At 34.1% G+C, this 25,727-nt stretch overlaps 1 protein-coding gene across 1 annotated transcript; it reads left to right on the plus strand.

Moving 5' to 3' along the window:
- The first annotated feature begins 1,321 nt into the window (after positions 1 to 1,321).
- On the plus strand, positions 1,322 to 7,446 carry LOC113227012 (serine/threonine-protein kinase OSR1-like). Its single transcript, XM_026459871.1, has 10 exons — positions 1,322 to 1,436; positions 2,056 to 2,180; positions 2,320 to 2,413; positions 2,770 to 2,914; positions 4,079 to 4,244; positions 5,003 to 5,150; positions 5,363 to 5,565; positions 5,820 to 6,011; positions 6,134 to 6,210; positions 7,033 to 7,446. The coding sequence occupies exons 1-10, from the start codon at positions 1,358 to 1,360 to the stop codon at positions 7,076 to 7,078; spliced, it is 1,275 nt and encodes a 424-aa protein (XP_026315656.1). The 5' UTR covers positions 1,322 to 1,357; the 3' UTR covers positions 7,079 to 7,446.
- Positions 7,447 to 25,727: the final 18,281 nt, after the last annotated feature.

The raw sequence follows: 25,727 nt of genomic DNA on the forward strand, positions 1-25,727 counted from the left end.
ATCCGTCATCAAAAAGCTTTTATAATATATACAGTTTATAATATATATAATATATATACATATATGATGATGGTACAGTATATATATATATATATATATACTGTACCACCTCAGTCAACCGTGACCATAGGACCTGTAAAGGGCCCGAAACGTCAGTTTGACGGAAAACAAATATACGCGATTTAAATCCGGAAAAATAGTTTCATTTCCTACAATCGCGAAAACCTAAGAACTCGATAAGTTTATTTTATTTTATAAGCACCATCGAGCCCCACACACACCTGTCAATGGCAACGGTTAGCGTGCCCGCGTCGAAATTGAATGAGAGGTCGTGTTTAGTTTCAGCGTCGATAAGTAAACATTCTCAAAAATAGTTGTAAGGATATTTTGCAATAAATAATTTTTATTTCAAATCGTCATTTAAATGTTATCCTGGCGGGTGTGGGGCAGCTTTGAACTTTTGAGTTCTTTCACAAGAATTTCTGAAGAAAGAAAAAGAAGAAGAAGAAATTCTGACAGTATTATAAACTTTTTGATCGTGCTTATTATGAATGGTCTAACTGACTGCGTAAAAACGCATTTGTTCTAAGCTGCCACCTTCTCAATACTTAAAGCTGACGTCAAGCACCGTCGCATAAAAAAGTCTGCAGTCTGCAAATATATCACGGATAAACCTACCCTTTCAATTAAGATTGATAAACGCCACATCCTTACAACGGAAGTCCGTTCGGAAATCCTATCCAGGATGCTGCCAGAGGCCATTGAATTACAAAAACATTTCAAGACGAAAGATGACAACGATATTTATATAGGTTTGTACTAGCGTATAAAGATGGTTTCTCTCCATACCATCAGCTAGGAATCGTGTATTTTCTTTAATGAAAAATCTGTAAAAATATAATAATATTATATATTATATTTCTAATTTCCTTTAAATTTCATAAAAGTTAACCTTTTTGGTCTGCAGTAAATTAAAAATAAAGCTTTTATATTAATGTGGCTTTTGTAACTACAATAAAGTAGTAATAATTATATTCAGGGACCACTTTTTTCGTTGATTATTTTTCAAGTACCGGAAGGAAATATAATGCAATCGTAATTATTTCATTTTGCCGGTCAGGATATGACGTCACTTAATATATATTTATCTAAAACAGATGGCACTAGTATCAAAAAGTTATTGTTTAAACTCAATTTATTGAAAAATGGTCGATTTAGCTGTATTTATTTCCTTGTTTATTTTTAGAAATCATTTGGAGCATGTGATCAAATAACAGCGTTGTCGTCATACGCTCAGGCAGCTCGTGAGTCGATAGGCTCCGCGGCTCAAGGTATCGGAAATTTATTCACTCGCAAAATGGCTGCCTCGGTAAATGCATCGTCGTCGTGCTCATGGCCAAATAGTCAAGATGAGTACGAATTACGGGACGTTATTGGTATGTACATTAATATAATTTCTAATAGGTAATCACTCCTTCATTCTCTAATGGTTATTTTATCTTTCGTGCTATATAGTCACAAAAAATAACCATTCTATCCGGCATCTAACATCAACCTGTCAAAATGTATTGTGTTCACAATTTGATTGAATTTGCTACAAACATGAGATACTACGTATGAATTTACTGAATTTGTCTTATGGGGCCACGCTTAAAAGTATAACATAAGTTTGGCTGTCCTGTTTAATAACAATTTATATACCTATTTCTTGTCGTGAAACATTTAATGGGGTTAATGAGAGAATATTAAACCAGTGATATATTAATATTAACACTAGTTTCCCGTTATTTAACTGTTAGTACACTAACACGTTGCTCATAAAACTAGAAATCGAGGATGGTCATCTGCATGTTGGCATTTGAGAACTTATTTTACAGTTAAATTACTAACTTGGTGAAACATCAATATTTTTTTACCTGCACCAACCTTTAACATATAAACTATTTAAAACCAGTTGTCTACCATCTTTTTCATTTAAATTATTAAAATAAACAACACATAGTTTTATTACTTTCTGTATCAATATGATTTTCATTGTACTATATACTACTTCAGGGGTAGGAGCAACTGCAGTGGTATATGGCGCCTTTTGCATGCCAAGGAATGAAAAATGTGCTATTAAAAGAATCAACTTGGAGAAATGGAACACCTCTATGGAAGAGCTGTTAAAGGAAATTCAGGTAATTTTGGTTTAGTTTTAGTGTTGTTTGTTCAACAATTTTATTTTTTGTACATAATAATACCTACTTATTTGTGTATAATATTTAGATTTATTTTTATCATCTTTTCTTTGAAAATAACAGAATAATATTGTCACAGGCTATGTCAAGTTGCAATCATGAGAATGTTGTCACTTACTACACCAGTTTTGTAGTTCAAGATGAATTGTGGCTGGTTATGAGGCTGCTTGAAGGTAACTGTCTTCTGTATTTCCATATTTGATAAGTAACTTGTTATTTATGTTGTAGAGTTCCTTATATAATAGTATTAGTCTACACATAGTGTAATTTTATAATGTTTAATTGCATAAATTTTGTGGCCCTAAATTATATACCATGCTTTGTTTAGATGTCTGTAAGAAATAGATGTTTGTAAATAACAAACCCAGATTGATAGTCATTTGCATATCCGGAGGACTAGTTGGAGGCAGCAGTAGATTTATGTATAGAAAGTTTTGTTGAAAACTTTCTCTGCAATGTGATGTTAAAAATGGCCACACTAAAAAAATTACTATTTCAAAAAGCATATTGAAATTATTACTCATTTCAGGTGGAAGTCTGTTAGATGTGATAAAACATAAGATGAAGGTGGCAAATTGTAAACATGGTGTGTTTGACGAGGCAACCATTGCTACCGTGCTAAAAGAAGTCCTAAAGGGGCTAGAATATTTTCACAACAATGGACAGATACACAGGTAATAATTGTTTGTCTTTGTTAAGTAAATTTTTTAAACCTGAGTTTCTCACAATTTATGTGCGAAATCGAATTTGAAATTCACCATAAGCTTTTTGGTGTAGAGGAAAATATTGTGATGAAACCAACATGTTGAAGTAGGTTCACAACCCTCAGAATATGTGTGAAGTACACAACCCACACTGGACCGGCGTGGCAAACTATGTCTCGCCTGACAGAAAACCCGTGGCCAGCAGTGGGATGTATAAATGTTTTGATGATGGTGGTATAAGCTATATTTACATATAGAATTTTTGCCTTATACTACAGGGCCATTGTGTTCATAATTTAGACCAAAATTGTAAAAGTGGAACCCTTATGGTAATGATCATTTGTCTGCATGTAACCATTGTTTTGTCATCCGTTGTTCTTGGTTACCCGCGTCGATTGCAGGTTAACAAGTTTACTAGTATTGAAATGTTTTCATCATATTGCAAAGGTACATGTAGATATTCATAAAATCAATCCATTTTGTAGTTTTATTTTGTATGCATTGCGAAATAAATTCACTATGAAGTGTTTACCTAAAGCTCCCGAAAAATACTCGAAAAATACCCATAGATTGGCATAAAATAAAAATAATGGTAATTAGGTTAGCTGCTCTACTCAAAGCATCGCTATTATTTAAAGATGTTAAGTGCAAATAAAAGCGACTGTCATTAAATCTTCTAATAACGTCACTTTGTCATTCTAAATGTTTTGCGTAGCAAAAAATTATTTAACAATCATTATCTCGTACTACGCGAAGTATGCGAAAGCGAAAGCTGTGCTATAATCAACCTATGTTTTGGCAATAAGACTTCACACTATTGTGTGCAAAACATTGACTTCAGTAAGTGACAATAGTCCTTTTCAAATTATCTTCAAAACTATGCTGAGCATCTGCAATTGCGATGTTAAACAGCGGCGGCGATTGAATTACCTGTTATCATGTTAATATGAAAACACAGGAAGTCATTTCTGATTGCATAACACCCGTGCGCCCTCTTATTGACAATTGATGCACTTAATAAACTGTAAGACTCATTTGACACTTATTGAAGACTTCAATTCACCTAATAAGAAGTCATGCATTTGATGCACGCAGTCTATTGATGACTTAGTTCTGAGTGTAATGAATTTACAGGGACATAAAGGCTGGCAATATACTGCTAGGTGAGGACGGATCTGTTCAAATAGCTGATTTTGGCGTTTCAGCGTGGCTAGCTACGGGAAGGGACATGTCTAGGCAGAAAGTCAGACACACTTTTGTTGGGACACCTTGCTGGATGGCCCCAGAGGTTATGGAACAGGTAAAGTTCCAAATCAACTTATATCTACACTTTCATGTCTCATGTAGTATAACAATTGTAAACAAAAAAACTTAACACCTTTTACATGAACAAAGGATGCACATACAAAAGTTTCGAACCTAGTTTGCAATTGTCAACAATTGGTGAAGCGAAATGAACATATATATACATGAGAATTACTGTAATGAATTACATTAACAATTACTTCTACTAACTGCATTTGCAAGTAGCTTCCTGTTAAGACTGGAACAAATATTTGTAGGTCGAAGAACAGCAAAAATAATGCACACTCATTTTATTCAACTTCGGAAGTTGGACACCTGCAGCAATTCTGCCTGAATATGGCCGCCCCAGGAGAAAATACCTCAGGTTCACTACTGAGCACAGTCATATTGCGAAAATATAAACTATTAGAAGACAATGACTATAGTTAGCCATTTTTAATGCACACAGTTTAGTGTCATAATTAGACTATCGTCTTTTTTTGTTGCCAACTCATAGGCTGGCTATTGGCCGGTGAGAGAGACGGCAGCAGCAAAGTGCGCATGTTGTAGGTGTATAGAGGAAGGAAGGAAGTTCTCGCAAGTGTTGCGATCGTCCCTATACTATTTTTGATAAATGTCCAATGCAAAAAAGAATGAAATCCAACATTTACTGATTATTATTAAGCGTCAGCCTTTGTTATTGCATTAATAGAAAAGGTTATTGTCGTGCTGCCTGTATTGGTAAAATTGTACCACGCGATTGTCGTTTTTCAGGATCACGGCTACGATTTCAAAGCCGACATTTGGTCCTTCGGGATCACAGCGATAGAAATGGCCACCGGCACGGCGCCATATCATAAGTATCCGCCAATGAAAGTGCTTATGCTTACTTTGCAGAACGACCCTCCCAATCTAGATACAGGTATCATCGATTATCGATTATTATTATTATTATTATTATCGATTTCAGTATTCACGGGGACCTTATAAATTGCAGGTTCTTTCATGCTGACTCACAACATACTCATTTGATTTTTATGCTACTTTTACCAAATATTAATGACTGTTTTTAAGACAAATAGATTTATGAAGTTTTGAATATTGTAGTTAACCATTTAATTTTTTTATCATCAGGTGCTGATGAAAAAGATCAGTATAAAGCTTATGGGAAAACCTTTAGAAAAATGATAGTAGACTGCTTACAAAAAGATCTTACTAAAAGGCCAACTGCCACTGAACTATTAAAGCACCCTTTCTTCAAAAAGGCGAAGGACCGAAAGTATTTAACGCAAACTCTAGTCGCTATAGGACCTAGCATGGAGGCTAGGGTGCATAAGGTGAGCTGACACTACTACTAACTACTAGTTCAGTAATTTTACTATTAACATTTAAATCTTTTGCTAGAATGTGTGGCCTCCAATATTTTAGAAAATATTATCACAGGTAATGAAGGCCGGGTAGTTGAAAATGAAGTATATAAGTATGTTATTTTGCTCATGGCTACTACGGCACAAACGCGTACAACCTAATACTAGATTATTTACGCTACATGGCAAATAAATCAAAACGTTGAATTGTTAATGATTTTCAGGCAAGTAAGAGGCGGCCTGGGACATCGGGTCGGCTGCATCGCACCGTGACTGGGGAGTGGGTGTGGAGCGAGGAAGAAGAGGAAGGCGGCGTGAATCGTTTGACCTTCGAAGACGAGACCCTACGCGAAGAAGACGATCGCCCCATGAACCACCTCCAACGAGCCGATTCTAGCGGCAGCGAGGGTGAAGATGTAAGTTTTTGCATACAATGCAAACCTTGCAACTTCTAATAATCCTATGAACACCTAATGTTCTAATTTTTTATTCTTTAAGGATAATAAATCTAGTACTAACTAAGCAAATATTGTTCCAGATGGGTGGGGCGGATTCAGATGATAATAAACCGAAACCTAAGAAATCTGACGTAATTAATCTTGTACTACGATTAAGGTCAGTATTTAAGAAATATGTGTTAATGCTGCACTAGCCGTGTGCGGTTATGTGAATTTTTTAACTCATATTTTTTAAGCCCTAAAATAAATCATATTTGCATCCAGGAACGCTCGTCGCGAGCTCAACGACATAAGGTTTGAGTTCATCACAGGCAAGGACACTGCTGAAGGCATTGCCACTGAGCTTGTGGGAGCTGGATTAGTTGACCCCCATGACTCTGTACCCATATCCATGAACCTGACCAAATTACTGGACAACCAATTCATTACCGCCTCAACGCCCAAAACTATTACATTCCTCTTGGTAAGCAGGCCACTTAGAAATAAAATGCAGATGAGCACTTATATGATACTGTTAGTCATGTTCCATTATAAACCGACGCCACAAAGCGAGGGAATTCACTGTGAATATTTTCCAAATAATCATGGATACTTACTTTCTTTACCCACATACAATGCGATGGTTGTGGCTAGTGATGGAGAAAACTGCTTATAAATGTTAAACGCTAAAACGTATTTATATAAGCCAGCTTATAAAAAGACTTTTCAGTTAAACTGTTTTTAATTCGAAGATTAGAAAATCGTTTAAAAAACGTTTAAACCCATAGACTTTATGTTAAAAAAACTTGCAACATTGTGTTGTCATCGAAAAGCGAGATTGGGTTTTCGGATAAGTAAGTTTATTTGTAAGACACGAGTTTCTTTTCATTTATAACATTATTAATTATTATATTTACATTGACGATTTAATTTGTTTAGAGTTATAGACTTGTTTTTATAAGACAACATGTTTAATATAAATTATGATTCTCCTTTCCAGAACTCTGCTACACTTGCTAACGAAGAATTCGACGACAAATCACTAATAGGGTTCGCACAGATATCAATCATCGATTAAAGTACATGAATCGACTGAGAGGCAAGTAGTACGGCTGAAACGAATTTGTAGTACCACTACGGCAGCTGACCAGCGCGTGCTTATATCGGGAATTGTATTGGTGCTAACAGGTCTGATCTAGGTATGGACTTTAGGTAATGTTTTGTTTTATTTTACTTATCTCACCATTTCAATGTCATTGGCTATTAAATGCACGCACTGAGCCAAAGATCTTTAGTCGTTTTATAAAAGCTATGGTAATTTCTAAGTGTATAATTTTTTTTATGAATTTGTTAAATATTTTGACTACGCTTTCAAACCTTTCGAATTTACGACATTATTTAAATATTTTATTAATTTGTCCTTAGTAATCGAATATTGTATTTAATATTTGGCCTGATGCGTTTTATTCAGACTCATCTTAAATGTTTAGGAATAATATATTTTTTGTCAACAAAGTGTGATGTGTATGTACGTAGATAAATACTACTTTGTAGTAACATAAGTTTTGGTTATTGATTCTATCTGGCGCGATACTTATCAAATGAAAAACTTATTGAAACCTTGTATTTAAAATTGTACAAATCATGACATGCCATTGTCGTCTTAGACATGTTTATATACACGTACACTTTATGGTCGTTAGCTGTTAGTGACAAATTAAAACAAATGGAAATGCGGACCCAAATTAACAAACCGCACCCCTCATGGAAGAATGGCATAAGTGGAGTTACGTCTGACATGTATATTGCTCTTTTCCCCATTTTTCTGTATCTAATAGAGCAATAAAAATGTTTGACGTAACACCTCTTATGCCATTCTTCCACGAGGGGTGCGAAACAATAATTGACCGAAGGCGACTCTTGTATTTAAGTATGTTAGTGCCACGCGCTCATGCACATATGACGGAAAAGAACTCGAAACAAGTATTCATGTGCCAGGATTCGGCTCATATAACGAAAGTTGGTTTATAGGTTAGTCCCAAACAAACAAAAACAGTTGCAAACAAGCTTGTACAGGAACCTTATCAGTCAGGCAGGCCTGGACCTCAGATCAGCATGTAGACACACAACTTCATCCGTTTCTCGTAAGGCTTAATGTCTTGGATAAGCGCCCCCGGGTGCACATACAGCACCCTCCATATCGTCCAGTTACGTACTGGAGTTCTTGACTCACTAGCCACTGTTAAACCCTTAAAGCTCTAACATGAACTACCAAATTTCCACTTTAGTAGCGGTGCTGTCGGCACGTCCACCTCCAGCCGAAGCGTCTTTCCAATTCCAAAATTCCCGGCTGGAAGGCCCGGTGGACATATACGATATCTTCTACTAGTCCATACTAGTACCGGAGATGTCAGTCGCAATGTCATGCGAAAGCCGGACATAGCGTCCAACTTAAAAAGCAACTCACGGGTCCCGCGCATCTTTTCGCATTTGGCTCTCGTCCAAACCGCTACTAAGACGCGCTAGCTCCGCGCGGGGTTACAATACCCCGGCCACGTTACCGGAGCAGACGAACGAGTTCATCCCTGCAGCTAATCTACTTAGCCCACTGTTCGGGGTTTCAAATTAGAAGAATAAAACAATATAAAACCGTATAAACACAAAATAGTAAAATAACTACAATACTAGGAAGAAAGGAATTCATGGCTTTGCGAGTTAAATGATACTTGTCACTTAATAAAATATACATACATTTCATGCCACTTGACGCTCCGCCTCCCGGTTCGCTTCTTGCAATGCAATAACGCAGATTGTATGTATTGTATACGTGTGCCCAGAGGAATAGCGCTGCCGAGATGATAAATATCTCTCAAAATACCTATTGCTCTCTAATATCGACGTTCACAGTCCTCTTATTTTAACTTCAGTTCATGTTAATATATTATCATTAATAAATGAACAAGACTTCATTAAGATATGAAGAAAAACGACTATAAGATGAACTGTGAGGCGATGAAATAGTGATGCCGTACTAATTGTTATGAATAAGAAAATTTCTTAAATTATTGTACCTTACTGATTTAGAATTTACTGTGTATTGTTATTAGACTGAAATTACGCTTTATAATATAAAATTCGATAGTATTTTAGCCGATAAGGTAAATCATTGTTGTAAACATCTACTATGATTTGAAAATATTTAATATAATGATAATGAGATGATAACACACTAACGGCAGAACAATATTGGACCATGAAATCGTGGCGCTAGTATCGACATGAATTTCGTGTTATCAGTGAACGCCATGGGAACACAATTAGTTTTCTAAGTTGCCCAACATCGCGTCGTTTCAAATATAAACTGTAAGCTTAATTGTGAAAATGAACCATACTACAAGATTGTTAAAAATGTGAACTAAATCCACAGGAGTTCGTACATGAACTAAAAAAATTTAAACAATAGATATAATTTATGTTTTCTGTGCGAAAATATGTATTACGCAATGTCTAAATAGATAAACTACTAACAATATAACTAACATTAGAATGATAATTAAATGACGTGAATGTACATGCATATCTTAGGGTCGTATTCTAGAACTCTATTCAATGCTCAAGTCAGGATTGCACTGGCAACACAAGCACTGGAAATACGACCCTAATGGCAGGGACTTGAGTATTATTCAAGTGCTTTAAACCATACTCAAACTTGAGCATTGAGTAGAGTTCTAGAATACGACCCTTAGTATTAAATTGACCTCGTGACACTCATTAAAATTAAATAATGACTATTTCTCAAAATAATTGTATGTAACAAAAAGGCGAAAAATTACAAAAAATTTGAACATTAAGCTTTATTACACATTGGCAAAATATAATTCATTTAGTCACTCTTTTTTATACGTGTTTTTTAATGGGTAGGTATGGCAAAAAGCAAATAAAAAAGAATAAATCAATCATGGTCTGTAATACAAAAACATGCACCTAATTAGCGTGACACTTGAGGTAAGGGGGAGGCAATTTTATTTTTGTATGAAGAGTAAAAAACATTCTTATGAAAAAGTTCAAATAATTAATGAAATGTATAAATAATAAGATTGCACTTTTCGTTCTTCGTAGTATTAAAAACTAACGTGTTTTTCTTTGAAATTTTTCTAATTATTTTTGTATCACAGAATAACAACATAGTATTTTTGTTTACTATTTCGGGGCACACCCTTTTTTTTTGTAAAAATACATATACATATACTCTGAGAAATAGTCTAATAAAACCGAAAGAGCTGTTTCTACCATATCTGAATAGTTTGTAAAAGCTAGCAAAGCGTACCTAAAACATCTGACAATCACAGTGATATAATTTGAAACTTATGAGTTTCAATTCCTAAAGTTCAAGGACGTTTTCAAATTTAGGATTTCACATTGTACACTGTCCTTCATTCCGAATTGACCTTATCGAGGAAAATGTTAAATGTGTCGCCCAAATTACATCTTCCCCACAGAATTCACTATATAACAACCTGGAATGATGTTCAGTATTAGTGTTTTTAATTTAATATACATAATTACAGTGTAGAACAATTGTTCTTTGTTATGACAGGGTAGGTAGATAGATAGACAGTATTAAAAATACCGCATACATAAACAGACAGTTAATGTAAAAATATACATACGTACGTATAATACATATCTGAAGATTTACTTTGCAATCAAATGCCATTATTATGTTAATTGACGTCAATTGCTTGACCTCACTTAAAAGTCAGTTAGGTATACTTATTAAATAACTGGTAAAGGATATCTTTGACCAACGGATTTTACCCACTAACCGTGTAAACAACATATACTTAATTAATATTTTATTTATTTTAGTTTAAAATATATACATTAAAATAAATATTCGCTTCGTCGATTTTTTAAAGCGACCAAGTCTGCAAAACTCGCATATTTCTACAGTAAATAATTAATAAGTTAAATGTCTGTGATATAACTGACATAACTATAGAAATTTGAATATAGATCTTTATAATGTTACTGAAATTCTTCAAAAATACATTTAATTGAAAATTTTACAGCTAGTTCAAGGACTTGCTAAACACAATACGAATCGTTAATATTTATTGTGTGTTCTTATCTTAAATGAGGACTTGGCGGAGGATAATAAGGATGAAAGGTGAAAACCACCAATTAAAAATATGATAATAATCGTACTTCCTATTTACTTTCTTTTTCAAATAGAACCACCATACTAAACAGACAATACGTTATTCAAAGTATTATTTTAATTATATATAATTACATTTTATATAGTAGCCCAGTATTTTAAGCTACCACTTTTGTAACGTTATTTTACTTATAGTATGTAATACACACATGTATCATACCGTACTTCAAAACTCGCAAAACATTTTCTACCATTCTGATGTAAGCCTTTGCCTACTTAGTTATCTTCGTCTTTTCATAAAAATCCAATTTGGCGACTCTTGCTCATTCTCATTGACTGCTCTATTTTATACACTCCAATAAATTCGTCATCATCCACATTCTTTATTATCATCCTCATTCTCACAGTTCACTTCCAACTTTTCCTTTAACTTGTGCTTATTTCTCATTTATCACATAATCTTGCTACTTTTCCACTTCAAAATACTGATGTAGTCTGCTTCTCGCGAAGTCATTACCAATAATAAAGACCTCTTAATCGCCTGACCAGCAGCAAAATTAGCGTAAGTACATTTTCACTCAAAAATTATGTCATGCAACCTGTCTTTATAGGCGCAGGCTTGACCAATACGCTACGCTAACACTATAAATAATAGCATGTAGTCGGTTGACAAAGCATTTCCAGTTCCATGGTGTAGTATAATAAAAGATACTCACATGTATCATCAATATACAAATGTGCTAAACCTGCTGGAAAGATCTGTAAATCTGTGCCTACACCGGCGGAACACCCCTGTGCCTAAACTAGTGTCGGTAGAACGATATTTTGTTTTTACTTCTTATCGGTTGTAAATTCTACCTTATTGTATATTAGCAGTAGAGCTCCTTCTGAAAGAATTCGTCCAGGGAAGTACTGCCACCTTACCTATTCTGCCGCCAATCAGTAATGTCGACATTACTGTTTTCGGGTTTTGAAGGGTGGTGCTGATGAAATTACAGGCACATGGGACTGTACAACTTATGTCTTAGGGTGAAGTGCGCAGTGACAATTTTTCATGAACTGAAGCGCAATTTATAACGGTTGCTTCTTTCGAGACCCTGTCTAGCACGAATTTATGCTCATCACGCTTCACTCGTATCCACGCATTAGTATACATATTTTTCAGTCTAAGTTACTTTATTTAATATTATGTGTCTTCACTCGACTGGTTGTAAAATAAAATTAACGTCTTTTTGCAATCGTCCTTCATTATGATTAATGTATACTCGTTACCTTTAGATATAATAATATGCTGATGCGAGATTGATGTAGTAAATTTTTTAGGGTTTTCTGACAGTTGGTTGTACAATTTAACAATCTTTCTAACATCTGCTTGATCTATCAAAATGTAAAGATCCTTGAACGCTTCCGAAAGTTAAATTGCTGTAGGCTAGTACGCGCTTTTTTTAAGTTTATAGGTGTGTGCTTGCAACCAGTTCGGACGAGATGTAACATTTTTCCTTACACATGAATATTGCGCACGCAAGTCAAACTGCGCTAGTTTACTAGTGCACTTTGGCCATGTAGCCGTACTTAAATGCATGTATTAAAATTATATCGACAGCTTTATATAGCTAAATTACTTTGTAATGGGAAGTGTACCGTTGGCAAAAGAAATAAGCACATCCACTGGGTGTTTTTTTTTACTTTCTGAAATGTCAGCTGGTAATCATACATAATGGTACTTACTTGGTACTTGGTGCAACGGGCTGGTATTAATCATACATAATATCCTCACCTTACTTTCTCAAACTCGTATCTTATAAAGAGTGATTATTCAGGAGATGCAAAACTTTCTATTTAATTTAAATATTTTATGAAGGGCGTTAATTTGGATGCATTGCTTTAGGAATAGGTAAAAGCCAGTGTGTGAAGATGAAGGAAGTGTGTTGTGAAATCAGCCTGCAAAATTTGTATGCAGTGTGTTGATTTGCATTCTCGCCATGTTTAAGAAATTAATAATAGAAATAATGCTAAATCATGTAAAAATATTTAAAAAATTATTCTGTTCAATATTATGGCTAATTGTATCTAGTAAAGTTTTACAAAGTTGTCTCGAAGTCATATGCACCACGCAAGGGCAGTGACCCCGCCACCCGCTTCTCCGAGCGGATACGTAATCTTTCTCAATCGCTTATTTACCTATTTTTTAAATTATGATTATGTACTACTATTGTTATAATTTACTATTTATTTACATTAGTTAGAAAAGTTGACTGAAAAAAGCTTTTTGTTACTTAGATTTGGTACTTACCAACTTTAGGTTACATGAGAGTATTGCTAAAAGTATATGCAGACTATTCGCAAGTGAGTTTCGTTTCGCAAGCAGAAACTTCGACACTCGTATCCTCCGCGTAAAGTAACTAACCGCCCCCACCACCAAATAGATCTAAAATGCGTTTCTTTCTGCGCATTTAACATCATTGTTCAAAATGTTTGCAAGTGCCGATGCCGTGCAAGTCAATGACCGTTGGATCAAATTTGTTTAAGGCAATTAAATAAAAAATAGGAATTTACGAAATTTTTTTTCGATTTATTTTTTAGATATTTGGGTTCAGCTTCGGATATAGAATGACCTCTGTAAATATGGTGAGAATGAAAATCAACACATTGTATACAATCTATTTTTTGCATTTCAGTAACTTTTGTGCTTTAAGATACGAATTTGAGAAAGTAAGACGACGATATAACAAACAAATTCAAAAGAAGTAATACAAAAATATCATGAAATTATATTGTGGTTGAAGTATCACTAGCAATAGGTACGATGGCCAGCTCAAATTTCGAGAAACGTGTGCGTGTGATTTTTATTGTCACGGTAACTGCCTGCTCATACATAGCGCGCGCACGAGAAATCATACATATATAATCTTAATATTCGCCGCCTGTCCCTATATATTGATATAATTAACATTTATAGAAATAGTTTTAAAAAATGTTATAAAATACTGTACACTATTAGCTCTAATATGCGTACTGCACAAGCGAAAAGTGCCGTGCTATCACTGCTTAGACTGTTTTACAAGTAAAGTATAACTTTATTAGATGAAGACTGTACTTATATTGAGCATCACATATTTTATTAATGTGCTTAAGGAACACCAATAAAACCTTAATCTTGTTTTATATATTTTTAAGAACAAGCTTTTGTAAATTCTTCAAGAAACAATTTCTTAAAATGATCATTCTTCATGTATTCTGATGTATAATTTCTGAATATAATCCCTACTTTCTCAAACATCTGTCGCCAATTATAGCTATAAATAAAATATTAAGATATTGCACTTAGATATAAATGAAATCTATTGTAATTTATTATTTGAATATTCTAAAATATTAACTTAAAGTGTTGTTTAATATTCGAGTGCAGTACCCTAAAATATTATTTAATAGGTATTTGACGATAATATACTCGAATATTGAATAATAAAAATTGCCTCTGAAATTAGGTATAGAAAACTGCTGAAAATTACCCATATTTTAATATCAAATGCATTCCCACATCATTGGCCGTGTCGTCTTCTGATAGAAAATATTTTCTTATAATAGATCTTTTACGATAAAATTTTCAAAAATTGTCAAAAAGATTTTAGAAAGTCTTCGGTAACTCATACATTATTTTTTCGAATTTTTGAAAAATTCTTTTTCATGTCTAATTTTATATAAGTCGGTGTGCCTGTGTACCTCTAGGAGACGTATAACGAATGCCCATGCTTCTCTAATATTACCCTAGTTATAATATTTTACACCTTTAAAAGTAGTATTAATTGTTATTGTAGTATAATCTAATTATCTATATAAAGGCTTCACCATTTGCCATAAAGGATTGTGTACGGAAGTTTCGACAAAACTTTTTATTTACAAACGTACTTTTCGTTCATCAATGATCGCCAGACATAATGTACAGTCAGCAAAAAAACATTTTTACATTAGTAAAAACTAGTAATGTCCTATGTTACTCGCACTCATTACATTTAGTTGGTATATTTTGTTATACATAATACGTACTAGATACCAGGACAGTAAGAACAACTTACAGCATGTTAGTATTTAGCCCCTCTACATTAGTATAATTACTTGTACATATTAAGTTAGGCTAAACGGTGTTATTATGAAAAAAACTGTTTAGCTATTCGTATTAAATGGCATCGTTGTCCTACGACATATGTCTACATGCAACATTAATTTCTCTCTCATTGCTTGGTTTACTTATTTTTAAATATAATAATCGTTTGTTATTAATGAATGTAAGTTGTAACCGAATTTTATGTAAAAATTTGAAATCGTATGAATTTCAAATTTATAATTTGATTTATTATAAGTTGACGGACACTAAATTGATCTGAAAATTAATCAGTAATCGAGATATATTTACTGAGAAATTAGGATAATTATATATTTTATGTAGTTTACCATGGCTAAATAAACAATGAATTTAACCAACAACTACTCTGTACGTCCAAATGTAATTTTTACACCTTTTTATGAGAAATAACGCACTGGTTACAATAATTATTTGTATGTTTTGCGATTAAATCTATGTTTATATTTTAATCTGTGTAAGTCACTCAAATGCCTTTTACTAAGTGTATGGTGATTGCACACCAATGTTACTATTGTCCGAATCGTTATTGGTCACATTAAAAAGTCAACATGGGAAAATGTTGTTTAGCTGTACAACACTTATTAATAACTTTAAAGATCTTTTTTAATTAAAGATATTTCAAAACACTAACTCTCATTGTTAAGACAACGCACATAATTCTTGAGCATTTTTCAGTATTAACTTATTTAATTTCATTCATCAAACTGAAGGACTAGGAACCATGAAAATCAGGTGCCGCAAGCTGGCTTTCCTTTATGGGTTAGCTACAATAATATTTCTTTTGCGAGTAATCACGTTTCTATTGTCAAAAACGGTAATTGTAATTTAAATCGGAATATTCCGAGAGAAAGTCAGTTTAGTCGCAAGATTATAGAATTAATACATGAGGCGCACTATAAGTTTCCGAAATGAATAAGAAATAAATACTATAAATGGTCAGAAAATAATTTATTGTTCCTCAAAATATTCTCCGTTAGCGTTAGTGCACTTTTTCATACGAATAAACCAATTTTGAAAACATTTATGCCACTATTCCATGACAATCTCTGAAACATATTTTCCATACTCTTCGACAACCTCTTCAGATGATGAAAATCGTTGACCGCGTCGACCGCTGGTTCTTAATTTTTGGAAATAAATAAAAGTTACGCGGGATGGCTCATAAGGTCAACATTTTCACCTTCAAAAATTCATTTGTCTGTCTGGCCGTGTGAGAACTGGCATTATCGAGGTGCAAGATCATACGGCGTTTACGGTTATTTTTACGGAGTTTGTCAATAACTTTCGACAAACAAATAGTCGTGTACCAATCACTATTCACGCTACAACGTTTCTCCAAAAAGCAACAGTAGCCACGTGTCCAGTTTTATTATAAAAAAGAAGTGATATCCGCTTACAGGCACTTTACACGCGCGCTATTTTGGTTGGTTTCGGCTCATCTCGAAAGACCCATACGCTCGATTACTGCTTTGTTTTGGGGTCGTAACTATAAATCCATGTTTCGTCACCTGTAATATTGTAATATTGATTCCATTTCACTCATGCCTATGCCTAAAGATGCCCGAATCTCTGAATCTGGTATGTCACATGCCTGTTTTGATCATGCGGCGCATAGCATCGATGTTTTTGTTGTTCACAGCAGTTGACGGGCGACCATCACGAAATTCGTCACCGAGATTCACACGACCGCGTTTGAATTCTGCAAACCAGCTATAAATAGTCGTCTTGCATGGTGCTTGATCGCCAAAAGTAGTTTGTAGCCGAACGCAGCTCCGCAAAGCTGTTAAATTACACTTAAAGATGTAGAAAATCATACTACGAAAATTTTCACGAGTGAAATCCATGGTGATGTAGACAACCAATTTCTAAAATGACACTACAATGTAAAAACAAGTGACAGTCAAGTGAAACAAACTATATTCTACAGCCAAAGGGTTCCATTTTCAAATGTTGTAATTACTTTTTAAATATTGTTTATGTAAGTGGCCAGTTCCGGAAACTTATAGTGCGCCCTATGTATATTCGCATAATCTCGCGTTACATACGCGAGTCGTCTCACGCGCCATTAATTATAGAATTGAAGCGACAGCTCGGTGTTTAAAAAATGACATCAAATTAGACGTCTTTATTGTTGTTTGTTATAGTTTGAACTAGAATGTATATTTCATAATCATACTCCATAATCAAGATACCAATCACAATCAATCAAAGTGCCCACTGCATTTAACAAAATGTTATTTACACATATTTTTTCGAATCATGTTCGCAATCTGTAAGTACAACATATTATACTACGATTAAACTCTCCTATGCTCAAAATATTATCGAAGATGCAAATTCGTCCATTGACAGGCACAGTTACGTGTAAAAATTGTACATAATGGAGAATTTTTGACCAATAAAGGACTACATTCCTGTTCTTTGTGAGATCCACCGTATATACGACTTCAGAACAAATGCCAATTGTATTTCATGCGTTCCTTATTCCAGAGTGACAATGGTCAAATAGTTAAGGTACAAAGTCGTCATTTAGTCAGCTCTAGTTGTTAAACACCAGATTTAGTCGGTCCACCGTTTCAAAGTTATTTTTACTGCCAACTCTGGGATAAACCTCTTCCAGCGTTACCATTACTCAACCTCCAGAACCACAGCTCCTAGCTTAGATATGATTGCCCTAAAAAAGTCGTGATTTAGTCGTTATGCCGTTTTGAAATTATAACGATGTTTACTGGCCACGCTGAAATAAGCTAATTCTGGAGGCACCGTTTTTCAATCCCAAGAACCTTAGATCTGATTGCACCCCAAAAAAAGTCGCGTATTGATCGTGGTTTTCGTCGCAAAATTTTAGAATTAGTCGGTCCTTTGTTTATAAGACAACAGTTTTATATCTCAAAGCTGTAATATTACACATTTTATGTGTTAGTCGTAGACGTTGTCGACTCTCAAGGTCGTATTCCAGAAATCATACTCAAGTCCTTGCCATTAGGGTCGTATTTCCGGTGCTTGAAATCATACTCAAGTCTGCTTAAGTCCTGACTTGAGCATTGAGTAGAGTTCTGGAATACGGCCCTTAGTGTCGATGATTATATAACAAAATGTTGAACAGGTAATTTACGTATCATTTCGTAACGACAGTGAATGATTCATTTAAAAACAATATACCTAGGTGTAAAATAAATAATAAATAAAATTATAAATACATCAATTTTGCTAAAAAGGTCTTTGGGAGATTGCTATGGGTAAGTAAGTGAAATAAAATTATTTATTAGTGTGGACAGCATTCATATAAACAAAAAATACTATAAATGCACCCTAGGCTCTAAACCATAATTGCTGGGAGTCGTAATTGTTAAAAAGTTACGAATTTTACATAGAAATAACGTTATTACAACTTTTAACTATTCTATGATTACGGTTTGGAGCTGAACTGCTATAGTAATTATTACATTTATGTCACTGCTTTCAGAATAATTTTACAAATTTGATATGTGCTTTGTGAAAACTCTTAGCTTTGAATTATTATCTCTCGGAGTGGTTACGATTAGGTTTCGAGGCTTTATATAGTATTATTATTAACTGTACCCATATCGAGTTCTTAGGTTTTCGCGATTGTTAGGTACACATAGAATATGAATTATTTTTCGGATCTTAATAGTATAATATTTGTTTTTTTTTCAAACAAGCCAAAGTTTCGAGCCCTTTACAGATCCTATGGTCACGGCTGACTGATTTATTTTATTTATTTTTGTTTATTTCTAAACCATACACAAATAAATAAGTTTTATTTGTGCATAGATTTTTTTAAAAGTAGCTGATGCCTTTTAAAAAATATAATATATTATTGGTGATTAAAAAAAACGAAAACTTTCAGATGTAGAAACCGTTACACAGGTTTATTTTACTACATTTACAACTTTTAACTGCTAAACAAAATAAAATTTATTAATTTCGCACTTAATAATTTTATCGATATCGACATTATTGACAACTTGCACATCATAGTAGATAACCCCGTGGGAATACCCGTTTTTATTATTTGTCTCACGAGGGGTACATTTGTGTCGCGATTTGACGCTTGTTATTAAAAACTTACACGTTCCAACATTGACATGCGTTCTAAGGTCCTTAATTAAGCGAAGAACAATCATTATGACCTTTTAAATCAATAACTCAATATTTGCAAAATGTTCGAATAACTCGAGATATTTTCTACGTAATCGATAAATTGATACAATGTGATCATTTTGAAAAAATATGTTAAGCAAGAAGACTAGCAGTTAATATAAAAAGTAGACTTAGGTATATATGGAACGTAATTCCATCTTTGGCTAGACTTGATGAAGCATTATTTTTGCAAGTTTGTATGGCGCAAGACGACATATTTCGTGGAGCAATTGACGCATCAACAAGTACATTTAAATACATAGATGAACTTCGTTCTATTTCTTCTGTGAAATGCAAAAACGCCTGAAATTCTGACTATTAAATTTTGGAAGATATAGCTATTTCGTAAAGTCATTACTTTTTTCTTTCTTTGACGCGCTGAATTCGACAATGGAAATGGGAAAAAATTGATTCAAAAGTAGTTTTTATTTTGCGGTAGTATTTTTTTCTTGTACCAAATTGTGTAATAGACGTAAAAGTTATGCAAATATGATTGAAACAGAATAAAATTCTTGAAGTTTTTGATATTGTCTATATTTGTAGACTTATTTTTTATATTTCTATACTTTAATAATATTTTAGAATTATTTGCCCGTTTTGTATGTACATATTTTGTGGTTTATATTGCTTATTTATCCGAGCCTTAATTATAACCTACCTGCATTTATAAACAACTCTAGAGACGTAAACAAATACACGTTGATGTTTAACCTGATTCCGGATTTTCTATACGCTGAAAATGATGTAATCTTGGCCTCATTGACCCAATTGTGCGTAGTTGAGACATTTCGTGAATAACAAAAAAATTAACATTATATTTTTGTTTATATAGGTACATTAATTTCATCGCTTGTTATAGTGACAAGATAAAAAGAAAGAAAACAATTGTGTGCCAACATGATTTTGTTTCTAACAAAATCATGTTGGCACACCGTTGGTACCGTCAACATCGTCCTTATCTTTACATTTTGGATTGTTTTGAATCGTTTTTACAGCTAGTTTAATAGAATCGAATATAAAATGTTAAAGCGGACGACTTTATTCTACTCACGTATAGCTTTAATTTAACTTTAAAGAAAGTTAAATTCGATCTGATATACTTTATCCCTAATCTATAAGTGATACAATGCGTAATTGACAACTATAAACCCAGTTATAAAAACAATTATGCATTAAGGCATATAATTACTTCATAGTGACTTACTGTCCATGCAGTAAGTACATAATACATCTTTCATTTGAGATTGTGCCGCCTGCGAACATATTACATTCTAACCCGGCGTAAATGTACACAAATAGTACGTAGGTAGGTAAATACGTAAATGTTATTAATTTTTAATTACAGTTCTTGGGCAGTGCTAATGAATTTCCGAAATTCGTGCTTTCGAGATTTATAAATATTATTAGGGAGAACTTGTATTTATTTGTAAATTCCATAGTACTAAGCAGTTTTTGATGTTACTAGAGTGGTTCCCAAAATAAATGACTTAAAAAAAGGAGAGCGTAGTCAGCACATTTGACGGTGAGGGAATGACGACAAAATAAGCCAAGAAAAAATAGCGATATAATCTAGTAAGACTTAATATTTTGTGTAAGCTCATTGCTACCAATAACTCATCTCAGTGTACAATTCATAAATAAAATTTAACTTTTTTATATAAGGTGAGGGTATGATTTTGGGGACATTTTTATATTATTATTATTTTGTCTTTTATTTGTCTGACGTATTTTTACACTCACTTACCGCACATTTCGTCATTTTAGCTAAAATTCTTGAGCTGTTCGCGGTGCAAGTTAACCTTGAGCACTGAAGGCCCGCCCGCTCGTGTAGGCCCATTGGGAGCGCTTCAATTTGCCTCACTTAGCGTGTGCGGACTACGTTTCTATGCGTTATTATTTTAAGTTATCAAGAATATATGCCCCATATTTCGTCTCTATTTCTGGTTATATACTCGATGCCTAAACCTAATTATTACCTAACTAATTAAATTTTTATTGAATTGATATTCAATTATTTTTTGTGAAATTACTCCACTAGTTTGTTATAATTATTAATACAAAGATCGAACACTCAGAAAAAATTGCTTCGATCCGGTCGGATTCGCACCGACGTCTTCTTGCATACCGTGCCAGACGCTATACCAACTAAGCCACGGAACGAACCAACGGACCTCACGAATTTTTCTATGTCCTTGCGTCGTGTCTTTGTACTTGGTCTTTAAACGACTTTTTAGTCGTAGCGCCATCTATGAGAAATCTATTGCAGATTTATCACCCAGTTAGTACCTTTACAGCTACCAGTCCTGGCGAGAGATGTCGCTATTCACTGTGTTAATTAAATTTTTATTGAATTGATATTCAATTATTTTTTGTGAAATTACTCCACTAGTTTGTTATAATTATTAATACAAAGATCGAACACACAGAAAAAATTCCTTCTATCCGGTCGGATTCGAACCGATGTCTTCTTGCATACCGTGCCAGACGCTATACCAACTAAGCCAAATATAATCAATAAAATAAAATAAAATCAATAAAAATTTAATTAATACAGTGAATAGCGACATCTCTCGCCAGGACTGGTAGCTGTAAAGGTACTTGGGTACAAAGACACGACGCAAGCACATATAAAAATTCGTCAGGTCCGTTGGTTCGTTCCGTGGCTTAGTTGGTATAGCGTCTGTCACGGTATGCAAGAAGACGTCGCCGTCGGTTCGAATCCGACCGGATCGAAGGAATTTTTTCTGACGGTTCGATCTTTGTATTAATAATTATAACAAACTAGTGCAGTGATTTCACAAAAAATAATTGAATATCAATTCAATAAAAATGTAATTAATACAGTGAATAGCGACATCCCTCGCCAGGACTGGTAGCTGTAAAGGTACTAACTGGGTGATAAATCTGCAATAGATTTCTCATAGATGGCGCTACGACTAAAAAGTCGTTGAAAGACCAAGTAGAAAGACACGACGCAAGCACATAGAAAAATTCGTGAGGTCCGTTGGTTCGTTCCGTAGCTTAGTTGGTACAGCGTCTGACACGGTATGCAAGAAGACGTCGGTTCGAATCCGACAGGATCGAAGGAATTTTTTCTGAGTGTTCGTTTTTTGTATTAATAATTACTACCTAACTATTAATCAAATTTTTTTTTAACGTGAATGACAAAAATTTTGAGATTTTGTAAGAATTACCACCTACTCTCGCTACTCTTCTTAAGTACCTGCACTAAAAGCTTTTTTAAATGATTCGATTGTTTTGTAAATTATCTAACAAGTATAGGTTTAATTCTCTTCATTAGCATTTAAATGTAAACAGAAATTGATATAAAAATGTGAAAACAACTGCGATTCGTTGAAATATTTAATAATAACAGGTATTCAAATGTAATGAGTTAGAAAGGTGTGGCTATACTTATATTTAATTTTATAACCATAATAGCGCTACACAAAAATAACCTACATAATGTAAACAAATGATCGTATTACAATAAGGGGGATTGAGAATCCCCCTGATACTGGTTATAACCATAGACAGATACCTACATGTCTGTGGTTATAACAATTAATGTTTGAGATATCAGATGTCAATTAGTAGTAGTAGTTTTAGTTGCAATAGATCTCCACGTGAAAGAGTTCGTCCAGGGAACTACTGCCACCCAACCTATTTCTGCCGCCAAGCAGTAATGTGTGCATTACTGCGTTCCGATTTTGAACGGAAAAGGTGCCTACTGTTGAAATTACAGGCACAAGGATCTTGTCAACTTATTAAGCTACTTAAGCTTTGTGATTTAAAGCTCTGAATACACCATTGCACTGTGGACACAGACAGGTGGACGGCTTATTCGACCCGCCACTTCTTAAAAAAAAAATTTGTTCAATGTCCATGTGCGAAGGAATAACAATTTTTGAGTCGAATATCCTCAATGCCATGTCATATATTTCCTAAGTACCTAATTTGGTTTCACTAAAGCCAGAGCGTAGCTAATCAATCATAAATATAAATCGAAATAGGCATAGTACCTACATTTCCCTGAACTTCGAAAAAGCAATACGCATAGAGTGGAAATCCTGGAATTATCATTAGTATATAACTCTCAGTTGTTTGTGATACCAAATCTGATGGTAAGCGACACGACTATCCATAGTGCAATAATGTGACTCATGATTAAATCGCAAAGACCTAAGGGGTACTGTCACTACACACGTCATCCTGAGACATAAGTTGACATCATTTACACACAAAGGTGACAGTATTAAACGTGTCTCGACATAGAGTGAGATGCACGGGATTGAACAACCCTTGCGTGAGATGAAAGTAATCGAACATGGGCATTCCCCATTTATAGCAAATCTATTTCCAATTTAGGCTTTACTTGCACTAGCATGGGTAAACTGTTATTTTAATTTGTTATCCTTTTAAGAATTTACTATGCAAATCAGGCGAACGTACAAAACATTGAAACCGTGCAAGTATAAAGGGCGAACATCCATATTTATTTTCTGATTTTACAGTTAATATAGATAATAGTAAATCTGATATTGTTTTGTACATAAAAAAACCCAAGTACATTCGTTTAAAACAAAAATTGTATTTTAAAACCTATAAATTGCTCCTCTCTAGAATTTTTGAAATGACGCTTACGCACTTTGTACAAATCACCGACGATATACTCGAATACTTACATAAAAAAAATATAATTGAGCCGAAATTAGGTAGAGAAAAGTAACATGAAAATTACCCTTTTATAGATACCAATTTAGGCCATACAAATATTTCTCCCCGTCCGGGAATCAAACCCGGGACCTTTGCATGGCAGTCTAGCATAGTAACCGTTCGGCTATGGAGGTAGTTAAAAAATTGTTTCTTTGTAGGTGTAAATCTAATTTATCTTCTCTCAATAACAATCTATCAAATATGTCAATTAAGATATATCTTTTAAGTAAATTTTATTCAGTATACTCCCAATGAATGAGTAGGTAAACTAAAATGATCTATATTATTCCATTAGGATGTGACGCCAAACAATATATTGGAACTTGCAACTAACAATCTTCTCTTTGTTAAACGAAATGTTCAAGAAACGGAATTATTGTACTTGTGGACTTGTGTTCACATCTTAGCATCACGTGATTGAGGTCTACAGGCTACAGGTCACCCCGACGACAAACAATTCGTACAAGGTCAAGTGCGAGCTCGGGAATAATCGTCGACCAATTTAAAACACCAAGTCATTACGTCATTCTGTTACAGACACACTTTCTGTTTTTAACATAGTTATCATTGTTTGCCTTACTAATGGAAGTCTAAATATGCAGCGGTTGCTTGCTGTGAGTAGTAAGAAATAGGCCCTCAGTTGAGAAATAGACCGTTCAGTCTGTTCAGTTAGTAATATTCTCCACTCTATTATTATTTTCGGAAAAATTTGTGTTACACACAGATGGAAAGGAACTGTTTACGGTGAACCATTTACCCAGTTATATGAATATTTATTTTATTGTAATTCACTTGTCTTACACGTCTGAAAATCTATTAAATTTTATAAATTCATTGCAAAGTGTTCAATTCTAAAGCTTCGTGCTGGGCATTATTTATTTGCACTTGTCATATTTTCCACAACAGAAAACGTGTTTTCTCTAAAAACCAACCAGTACTCCATGTCTCACTTAGACAATGGCATTTTCAATTTATTGTTGGGTTGACTTTTAATCAACAATCAACAGAGGACTGGAGGAACTGTCACCGGCACGTGACTAGCGAGAGCTTCGTGAAAATTCTTCCGTATATTGCAATCACTATCAATGGGTAAATGAGACTGTTTTCTTGTAAACCACCTCCTGGAATCGAAAAGTAAACAATGTTTGAGTGTGAATCTATTGCTTAATTAATTAATTTGTACCAAGTAGTGTGAATTCCACACTCGTATACGTACAGTTAGCGAGCTTGTTTATCAACAGGGGTATATAAAGGCGAGTAATGTATGTTCTGGCCATACGTTAGCAGGGACTCTGTTGGCAATACATCGACTTGTATTCAGTTCAATATAATGTTTCCAAAAACGGTGTTTGTATTTGCTGTGATTCTTGTGGTGGCGGTCATAGCCGGCCCCGTAAATGTTACTCCTGTGGAGCGTAAGCATTTTTAAAATTACTTAACAATACCACTAATATTTACTTCACTTATGGACTTCCTTAGTACTAAAACATCAAAGGTTGAATGTTAAAAT

This window comes from Hyposmocoma kahamanoa, unplaced genomic scaffold (genome assembly GCF_003589595.1).
Source record: "Hyposmocoma kahamanoa isolate Upper Pololo Valley unplaced genomic scaffold, ASM358959v1 100021, whole genome shotgun sequence".
Lineage (NCBI taxonomy): Eukaryota > Metazoa > Arthropoda > Insecta > Lepidoptera > Cosmopterigidae > Hyposmocoma > Hyposmocoma kahamanoa.